Source organism: Otolemur garnettii, unplaced genomic scaffold, assembly GCF_000181295.1.
Source record: "Otolemur garnettii isolate 467f Iridium unplaced genomic scaffold, OtoGar3 scaffold00021, whole genome shotgun sequence".
NCBI lineage: Eukaryota > Metazoa > Chordata > Mammalia > Primates > Galagidae > Otolemur > Otolemur garnettii.
The window spans coordinates 16,434,750-16,445,603 of record NW_003852416.1 but is presented as its reverse complement, the minus strand read 5'-3'; the positions used below and the strand labels follow the sequence as shown (position 1 = coordinate 16,445,603).

At 36.2% G+C, this 10,854-nt stretch overlaps 1 protein-coding gene across 1 annotated transcript in view; it reads right to left on the bottom strand.

The window, feature by feature from the left end:
* Positions 1 to 4,873: 4,873 nt before the first annotated feature.
* The window catches only part of CFAP43 (cilia and flagella associated protein 43), a 99,653-nt gene continuing 93,672 nt past the window's right edge, over positions 4,874 to 10,854 (bottom strand). Inside the window, exons 33-38 of the mRNA XM_003787347.3 lie at positions 10,034 to 10,146; positions 8,835 to 8,994; positions 7,722 to 7,886; positions 6,014 to 6,094; positions 5,244 to 5,397; positions 4,874 to 5,059 (exon numbers count right to left, since the gene is read on the bottom strand). Coding sequence (XP_003787395.1) covers positions 4,893 to 5,059; positions 5,244 to 5,397; positions 6,014 to 6,094; positions 7,722 to 7,886; positions 8,835 to 8,994; positions 10,034 to 10,146 — 840 coding nt within the window. The 3' untranslated portion in view covers positions 4,874 to 4,892. The remainder of the gene's footprint in view (positions 5,060 to 5,243; positions 5,398 to 6,013; positions 6,095 to 7,721; positions 7,887 to 8,834; positions 8,995 to 10,033; positions 10,147 to 10,854) is intronic.

Here is a 10,854-nt window from a genome sequence, read left to right as displayed (position 1 = left end):
AGAATGACCTGTCTCAGTTACAGTTGTTAATAAAGAAGTGGAGAAGCTGTAGCCAGCTGTTGCTTCACGAGTTGCAGTCAGCTATGTCTCAAGAGAGCAAGAAACTAAGCCTTACTCAATTGATAGACCATTATGGGTTAGATGATAAATTGTTACACTATAATAGAAGTGAAGAAGAATTTGTAGGTATTTAATAATTTTTTTTTTTTTTTTTGCAGTTTTTGGCTGGGGCTGGGTTTGAACCCACACCTCTGACATATTGGGCCAGTGCCCTACTCCTTTGAGCCACAGGTGCTGCCCCTATTAATTTTTTTCCTCCAAAATATCTTTGAGAATGACAACTTAATTAGAAGATACTGACACAATTTAAAGGAAAGGTATCCTGATGAAGTTCTAAAATGAAAATATTTTGGATAGATTTGCCAAAGAAAACTTGCCATTTAAAGTAATGTGAAAAAAAAATGTTTAAAATGTAATTTGGACAATTTTAATACAATTTTAATGGCAAAATATTAAGTGTTAAAAAATTGTCCAGTGAGGTGGATGTCTGAACCTAAACTGGGCCAGAATGCCTGCCTCTGCTAAGCTGATGAACCTCTTTTCCATCTTACTACATACTTCCGTCTGATGATCCAGCAAGTAATTAAATTCATGTCTAAAATTGCATTCTTTCCTCTCTTCACATTTGTTTCTTATATCCTCATTTAGTGAAATGGCCATCTACTTCTTAAAAGTCTACATTTCCTCATCTCTCACATTAAGGTACTATGGCACATAAGGTCCTTCACATTCATCTGTAAGGTGAAACTTCAAGTGTCTGTTCAAGTCACAGTCACCCCTCAGCCAGAAACTCACCTTTACAGGGTTGGGTTTCTGTTACCAAGCTGTACCTGTTGTCTTGGCTGTATGTGGAGGTAGGATCCAAGCTGGCCAGTCCCTGGGAATTTGGAAATGAGCTCAGGAAAAGCCAGCTCATCTCTTTTTGTGGCTGGTGCTGCTTTGTGTAGACGTGGAAGTAGAACAGCTGGTGTGCTTAGGAAGGACTGTGCACTTACAGAGTAAGAGATGATAGATGCAGGGAAAACTTTGTGGGTCAGTGGCTTTCTGGTCCTAGTTGCCAGTCTTACCTGAGGGCTTTCTGGATTTCTGCTTTTGAGTCCTTTTAAAGGTTTAGGACAGCTGTATTTAGCATTAAAAAAAAAAAAAGCTTCACTACTAGCTGGTAAATAACCACTACTCTGAACTCTTCCCTTAAGTGCACCTCACTTGCAGCCCAGTCTCTCATAATTTAACAAATCTTTAAAGCAGACTTAGGGCCCTGCTCTTGCATCCCTTTGTGAGTGCTATACCATAAACTCATATCTCAACCCATATATATAAATCCCTGTTTCTGGACACTACCACTGGCTTTTATGAACCTGAGAAAACTGGCCCAGGCCTCACACGGCCTCCGCTGGCCCTGGAGTTCTTAGATGGGCACTGTTAGGTTATTCTAGTGCCTACCAGCCAATCTTCACCACTGCATGCTGCCAGCCAGTGGCTTAAATGTGGCAGAGGAAGTGTTGCCTCTTGTGATGCTGGCATCTGGTAGGTACACCTTAGGTACTTAAATCTAGAACTTGGAGGCTACAGCATCCCACTGCTGACAGCCACATTCCCTGGGTCACCTTTACACTTGTCACCATGTCTGTCCACTTTGGGGAGCTAAAGCATCAGTGAAAATCTTGTTCTGGGATAGCTGGGGTCCTGGTGATGTGGTTTCCAAGGTACTGGCTGGCTTCTGATGTTCCAAAGAACACTGCACAGGAGGTGGATCATGGGGAGGGATGGTTTTGTGGGACTGTTTGGGGTCTAGTGATGCCCATGGGGTGGTCTGTTTTGTCACTTCTGTTGAATTTCACCTCCATTTAATGGGGTGCTTTAATAACTGGATACCATGTTTTCATTTAAAAAAAAAAGCTAATAACAGTACTTGCCAATTTTAAAAGTATATTAATTGAAGTGTTACAGTGATCAACATCCAGTATGAAAAAGATGAGAAATTTTAAATTATTTAAAAATTAAGTGGTTATTTAAAACTTAAGTGGCAAAGCCAGGATTTGAACCCAAGCAGCTCAGCAACAGAGCCCATATTCTTAATTCTGGCCATGCTATATTTGACCTGATCAGTTATATCACTAGTTGATACTATATATAATATTTCACAGAACTATAAAATAGGAATATAATTCCTGGTAGTTCAGCAGAAGCTAAGAGGAGTCTATACAGTGAACAATGTTTAGAGGGGATTTGGGTTGCATGTCCCATGTGCCCTTCCAAAGCACCTGCCAACCCCTTAAACCAGAAGTTACCTCCTGTTGAAAATGCTTCTTTAGGGGTGGCACCTGTGGCTCAAAGGAGTAAGGTGCTGGCTCTATCTGCCCGAGGTGGCCAGTTCAAGCACATCCCAGGCCAAAAACTGCAAAAAAAAAAAATGCTTCTACGGGCAGCCCCTGTATCTCAGTGGGTAGGGTGCTGGCTGGCGGGTTTGAACCCAGCCTGGGCCAGCTAAACAACAATGACAACTGAAAAGGCTTCTACTGGAATACAGCTTGAGAACAAGAGGCTCATTAAATCCTGCCTCACATGCCTCAAGGCTGAAGCAATCAAGGAGCATTGCCAGTGTCACCCAGGGCTGATAATTAGGAAATAGAAATGATGGAGAATGTTTGGTTTGTTAAAACCTAGGAATCCACACAGTATTAGCTAAGGAAATTTGTGGCATTGGCTGTTAGCAGATGGAATCTCTGGGCAGTTAACTTAGGTGACATGGAATTTGTATCACCAGAAAAGAAAGAAAAAATATATATAGTTGGCAATCCTATCTGAAGGGTAAGGTATTTGCACCCCACACATACTCCCTCACCCTCAGATTTATTGCCTCTTCTCCCCAAATCCCTTTTTCAGGGATAACTTTGAAGGACCTTGGATATAGGAAATGTTACCAGTGGGTATTTCCATGCTGAATCAGACAAAATGACTACTTGAGTCATTCTAACACTAAGGAAATGAGTCATCAAAATGATGTTGGTCCTATCATGTTTCTTACCACCTTCATCCAGCGCTGATCACTATGTAAATGATAAATAAATTTAAAGATTTTTTTCTAAATATAGATTTTATAATTCTTATGTTTTATGTAAATGATCAATAAATTTAAGATTTTTTTCTAAATAAAGATTTTATAATAGTTTTTTTGTTTTATATATGTTATTGCAGATTAAACTTGATGTTTAGTTCATAAATTACAGAACAGTGAGACATTGACATCACTTAGAAATTGTGGTCAGTGATCCCAATGATAGAGCAGTCCACAGGCTAAGGAAGTGTGAAGCAATTTTCTGGCCCGTTAACTCTTCTTACTACGTAGTTGTTATCATCTACATGAGCAAAGCAATAAACTATTTCATGGACATGAGAAAGCACTTTTTTTTGGTTTGCTAAACCCTGTTGGGTAGAGCACCAAAGTGAATTCTGCTACACCGAAGAAATGTAGATGATTATGTTTTTAAAAACAAAATATTTGTGATTTACAAATGATGTAGAGCTTGGAAAAAAGGAAACAACCTTGTTCTCATTGATAGAACAGGGAATAATCTTAAATATTCTGGTAATTTTTTTCTGATTACAGAAGAAATGCTTACTGAAGAAAACTTGGGAAATACAGAAAAGCATAAAGATGAAAATCATCCATAACCTCATAGGTTTTCACATCATTTTATAAATTAGAAATACTAGCAGTGGGTAAGTATTTTTTTTTTTTTTTAATCTTTAAGACTTTCTAGCCTATAATCCTAGTACTTTGGGACTTCAGATTGGGCAATAACCGTATCTATACAAAAAATAAAATTATCTGAGTGTAGTGGTGTGCAATTGTATATATTCTCAGCTTCTCAGGAGGCTGAGGCAGGAGTATTGCTTGAGCCCAGGAGTTTGAGGTTACAGTGAGCTATGATCATGCCACAGCACTTGCAGCCTGGGTGACAGCGAGACTTTGTCTCCTAAAAATAATTAAAGAAGATTTTCAGAATCCAATGTACTCAATTCTAATATGAAGGCAATAGATGATCTAATACAAGGTCGAGGGTGGGGGAATGCGGGAGCAGGGAGGGAATTGGGGGTCCTGGTGGATGGCACACCTCTTGAGGGCGGGTCATAATTATAAGAGGGACTTTACCTAACAAATGCAATCAGTGTAACCTAGTTCTTTGTACCCTTAATGAATCCCAAACAATTTTTAAAAAGGAAAAAAATAAAATAAGCTAAAAAACTAAGATTTTCTATACCATGACTGTGAAAAGATCTTTGAAACAAGGTTAAATGAATAAAAAGATCTTGACTACTTTCTGACTTAAAATCTTGTTCATTCTTTTTTTTCTTTTTTTAGAGGTAGAGTCTCACTTTGTTGCGCTTATTAGAGTGCCATGAAGTCACAGCTCACAGCAACCTCTGGGCTTAGGCAATTCTCTTGCCTCCGCCTCCCGAGTAGCTGGGACTATAGGTGCCCGCCACGACACCCAGCTATTTTTTTGTTGCAGTTTGGCCGGGGCTGGGTTTGAACCTGCCACCCTGGGTATATGGAGCCGGCGCCCGACTCGCTGAGCCACAGCGCTGCCCATCTTGTTCATTCTTGAATAAAAACAATTCATGATATTTTACACATTTATTCATGCAGGACAAAAATGTGTATTTTCATCAAGGATAAAATTAAACAATTTGCTATTAAAAACATGCATCTAAGAGGAGATTCTACTTAGTAAATTTTCTAGTATGAAAGTAAAATAAATCATTTTACCCCAATGAAACGATTTTTAAGATGACTAATTTGGCCTTGTATTTTTCTGGAAGCGTTATTACATCTGAGCAAGAGCAGGAAATGTTTTCATCCTTAATCTTTCTACTTCAGCCTGTAGTATTGAAATCTGTTCAGCTTGTTGTTTTGAAATATGCATTAACTTCTGTTGTTGCATCATGTTTTCATATCGTTCTTTGGCAATCTTTTCACAAGTCAAACGAGACCCTATCCCAAAATTGGAGAAGAAAGGAATTAGCTGATTATCAATACTTCCAAACACAAAAAAACAGTATTCTGAATTAATTAGACATGGAAGAAATACTGGAAGCTTTATAACTATTGCACAGATTTCAGGATACTGATTACTTTTAAAGAAACCTATACTTGATTAAAGAAAAATAATGCTTACCCATTGCATTACAGATGTCTTTTCTCTCTGATATAGATACCAATTCTTCTCGTAGATTGCAGCTTAGAGTATAATTTGCTACATCTTTTTGATTGCTGAACTTTCCCAGTTTTTTGAGTATTTTTTTGCAGTTTTCCACATTCTTTTTGTGGGTCTGAAATTTTGTTCCCATGATGTTGCACAAAATTAATTTTGAAAAAATTTATTTCATAAAGACATTATTCTTATATTTTAAATAACATTACCATCATAAGATAACATCTTATCCCCCTAAGTGCCTTACATACTAGCTATCCATAGTAGGCACTCAACATTCATTGTTGAAAACAGAATGGGATCTTAATACCACATTTGAGAAAAAAATTTTATATTCTTAAAAATGAGAGAATATTTTAAAAACTTGAGATTACTTTGTTTCTGTTGTATATATGCTATATAGTGAAATCTGAGCACTTGTTATTCAGTTATGATAAAGCCTTTACAATGCCAAGGAAAGACTATCAATACTTCTATTACATAGATCATAAACCAATATGAAATAGAAAATATGCCCCAAGGGGTTAATTCTAATACTAAAAAAAGCACTTTAGTCTATTCTACTGGTTATAGATGCAAAAACTCTATTCAAGGATCTCTCATACTTCATGAATACTATTATAGCAAATGACCAAGATTTTGTTAGGCTCTGAATTCGTGATTTGAAACACTATTACTTTGCTCAAGTGATTCACAGCTTTGAGATTATAATGATCATTTTCTTTGAGACTTACCTTATCTAAAACAGCAATGGTTTGCTCCATTATTCCAATTTGAAGATTAATCAGACTGTCATAGTTGGGTTCATTTAGGTACTTTGAAACAAAAAAACCCACAGTACATGTTAAGGATATTTTTCTCTTTCACTAGATAACTTGAAAAGCTTGTTTTTAGTTTTGAAAGTTACTATGTGAAGTTTCATAACAAATATCCACGTAAGAGTGATTTGACTTTTGTGCTAATAATATTTCCTTTAGTCATTAGTACACTCTTGTACACTAATTATTACACTCCATACACTATTACAAATGTCTGGGATTTACTTTTTCATTCATTCATCATTTATGCGTCTCACCAAATGTTTGTTAAATGTTCCACTGAGTCCCACATTAACAGTATCCCATTTAAAGACATTGAGGAAGATACAAAAATAGATAATATGACAGCCTTCAAGGAAAAGGTACACTTAGTTATGAATGATTGCCAGAAGATATGTAAAGGGTCAAGCAAATTCACAGGTGGGTCATGCAAATTCTGGTTTGTAATGGGATGGAATTCTGCCAGACTTGAAGAATAAAGGTCTTATGAAAGGGACAACTTTTTAATCTAGACCTGAAAACTGGATAGATTTGGGGTGTGCAAAACAAAAATTAGGAAAGACATTTCAGATAGAAGAATCCATATAAATGAAAGTATAGAGGTAGAATCCTAGAAAATAGTATAGGTTTGGTGTAAGAATACTAATGTTTTAATATAAGAGGAACAGTGAGAAATGAGTTTGAAAAGTTAAGTTGAAAGACACTGCCCTCATGATTTCACAATTCATTTGCTAGATAAGTAGCATTTTAAATTGTTTGAGCAGGGTAGTAATGTCATTAGAGTTGAATAGGAATACTGATCCAACAGCAGTATACAGTGTAGGTTAGATAAGAGAAAGATCCAGGGTCAAGAAATCAGGGATTAATTATAAGATTGCCTAACCATTGAAAATGAAGGACTGACCTGAGACCAGGGCAGTGGGGATAGAGAATGAGGGAATGAATACATAAACTAGGCAAGACTTGGAAGGCATGGGAAAGAAGGGAACCAAAGATAACTATCACTGCAAGCCTGAGCAAGTGGCTGAAAAGAACAGAAATAAACATGTTACAAGAGGAGCTCTTTAGAGGTGGGAAATATAGAAATGGAGCTTGGCTTGGAATTCAGAGTTGGAGTAGTCTCTAGAGGAGACCACCAAGGGCTAGAGGCATGGAAAGAAACAGACATGCTGGGGTGGAATCTTGGAAGAAGGCTGTATTGAATTGAAGAGTTAAGGGAAAGAGACAATCCAGTAGAGGAGGCAGAGTGGTCTGATGTGTTGGAAATAAAATTAATCAGAGGTGACAAAAGCCAGAGGAATGAGAAATCAAGATGGTTAAATGTTAGGGTTGAAGGATGATAATGACTAGGAAAATCTGAGCATGGGATTTGACAACTAGGAAACCCTCAGTGAACTGTAACTGGAATTATTCTACTAAATGGGTCATGAAGAAGTGACGGTAGCAAATGTAACAACTGGTAGAAAAGGACAGAGTTCATAGACACATTAGGAAACACATATTATTCTCACTCCTGGCTGAGAATACGCTTGACATCACAGAGGCTTCTTATTAAATACTGGTCAAATGAATGAATACATTAACGAATAAAATTAAAACTATGGAGGGGTCAGGAAGAACTTACCTTTTGACGATCTCTTGAGAAAAACAACATCTGAATATCCCAAGCCTTTTGATTTAGATCTTCCATTTCCATCTCCATTTTCTTATGCTCCCATTCAATCTGAAATATTCCTTTGTGTACTTCTTTACTTTCCATCATGCTAGCAACCTTCTTTTGTCCTTGAGTCTTAAAAAAAGTGCATTCAATATTCATATAATATGATTCTGCATACAGGATCTAGACTATTTCAGGCTGAATCCTATTTTTATAAAACAATTGGATCACAGAGAATTCAATTTTCTTTTAAAAATGCAGCAGATATTAAAAAACAACTTCTTGAGCAAAATCTGACCACTGTAAAGCATGATAGTCATGAAACAGAAGGGATTATAAGGTACATTTAAATGGCAGAGCCAATTTACTTTATACGTCAATTATTAGGTGGGAAATTCTTTTGCCATCGCCTAGTCTACTGATCTGTGTGCATTTTTGTGACCCTGCTCATTGCCCTCCCACCTGATGCTATGAATAAAGGATTGTAGTTTAATCCAGCTAGGCTATCTGGTTGATAGCCAGTGGAAAAGCAAAAAAAGAGCATCTGATCATCTTAATAGCTGCAGAAAAAGCATTCAATAAAATTCAGCACTCTACATGATAAAAACCTTTGACAAACTAGTCATAAAAGGAACATATCCCAAAATAATAAAAGCCATATATGACAAACCCACAACCAACTTGATACTGAATGAGGAAAAGATGAAAACATTCCCCCTAAGAACCAGAGCAAGACAAGGATGCCCATTGTCACCACTTCTGTTTAACATAGTACTAGAAGTCTACTGTCATTTTCTCTTTTTTTTTTTTTTTTTTTTTTTGAACGGTAACTATGTACATTAATGCACTTCTAGGGTACAGTGTGGGGTTTTCACATGCAATCTGAAATACTTCCATCAACTGGTCAACACAGCCTTCATGTCATTTTCTCAGTTATTGCTTTAAAACATTCACATTCTACTCTTAGAAAGATTCACCTGTACCCCTATAAGGTAAACCTCAGAAGTGATCCCTCCAAACTCCCTCCCTCCACCCATTCCCCCCTCCCTTCTCATTTTCTCTTTTAAAAAGTATAATTACCCGAATCACAGAATTCAGGTCTTCAATTATGGTCTTGTTGATGAGAATTGCATCAGGATAGTCCAGTATTAACTGGAAATTGTCCAGTTCTATTTGTCCTTGTTTAAGAAGAATTTGGATTGTCAAATTCAACTGGAATCTCACTTTCTCTTCCTGTAATCTAAAGTCAAAAAGATTTCAAAGCAAGTGGTTGTAATATGTTTATATTTCAAATTTCACCTGTTATCTGAGAATATAAAATTCAAATCAGCTTATGGAAAACATGCTGGAGACTAATGTGGAGAATATTTTCTTAATAATGAGCTTTCCTAGAGGTCTTTCTGAAACATCACCCTAGTGACGTGGAATTACACTTGAGTTGCTCAAAGAATGGTATGGACAGAAATACCTTTATACAATTTTCTTTAGGATTAAGAAAAGATAGTATAATTTTGATTGTAATAAAAGTAGAGTAAAAGTTAAAATGAAGGAAATTTAGATGTTACTAGATAAAAATGTATTCAAGTTTTGACTCTTGATTTCTGATATTACATTAATAATATTTAGTAGGTATGCTATTTATCAACTCTGTTTCTGGGCAACTCATATTCCTCCCTACAGCCTAGATCTAAAAGTGATATATAGCAATTAATTTGGGAACAATAGAGATGTATTTGTCAATGTGGCTGTAAATATGGCCAAAAAGGGAAGCAAGGACTTAAAAGAGTATCCCAATCACTCAGTAAAAAACCACAAGCTCCCCTAAAGGAAAAGATATTAGTTGGCTAAGTGTCTACATGGCAAGTTCTTGGACATCTGCTTAATTTTCCATATTGGTAGCTTAGATAGCTTCAGCCCCAAAGCTGATTTGGCAGAAACAGATTCTTCGTATTTTCACATGGAAGGGGCAGATTAAAAAATACTAAAATTTTACACTCCCCCCAAAACTAAAAATTTTCCATAACTTGTTTATTTGTCATAAAACCAATGGAAACTGTAGGGAAGTTCCATCCTGAATCAAGGTCTTCTGTAACAAAATGCACTTAAAAAAAATAAATTATTTTAAAGCACAATGCAGGGATCAAGATAGGAAAGTCTGCGCCAGCTGCGAAACAGTCAACAGGCAACCTGGACCCTTCCCCTCTCACCCCAGGGATAACACAACCTCAGCCTGAGCTTAGACTTTGAATAGGTGAACATGAAAGAAAGGGTCAAATTACAGGATGAGTTCACGGTACACTTTCTCAATCTCCTGTTGAACACTTTCATCCTCTTCAACTCTCTTCCGGAGGAAAGATGTCATTTCCATTAAGCCAGCTGCTTTCTGCTTTACCTGAAGAAACAAACCACAAACATCTCAGAAGATACAGAGCTCCAACTTTAGAAAACACATGGTAAACTATTTTTGTTTCAAAACCTTAATGAGCCTATCATGCTAAGAAAATAAAATTTTAAATCTCTGCCATTATGTAATATAAGATGACTAAAACTTAATGGTAACTTCCATGAATAATGTGAAAAAGGTCAATTTTCATTCTTGGTAAAAATCAAGCGTGCAAGCAGTAACAGTTTTTCTTATATCTTATTTTCGAATTTGTTCTCATTACTTTAGGTGAAATTATAAAATAATAGATAGTTTAATAAAAATATACCAGCCTGAGGCATATGGCACCATATTTAGAGAATTTGAGGGACTGGACAAGAAGCAACAAAGGGAAGGATTTTCTTCCCAAATACAAACTTTCACCCATTGCTACACTGGTTTTCTAGTCTAGTGAAACTATAGAGTTGGCTCTGCTGAGCTAGACATAATTATAATCTACACAAAATGAAATAATCTACAACAGTGTTGTCCAAGACAAATATAATAGGGACCATAAATGTAAGCCATATATGTGATATTAAATTTTACTAATATTAATTAATTTAATTTTTTAATGTATTTTATTTAATATAGTATATCTAAAATATTATTTCAACTTGTAATCGATAAAAATGTTAATGGAACACTTTTCATTCTTTTCTTTTTTTTTTTTTTTTT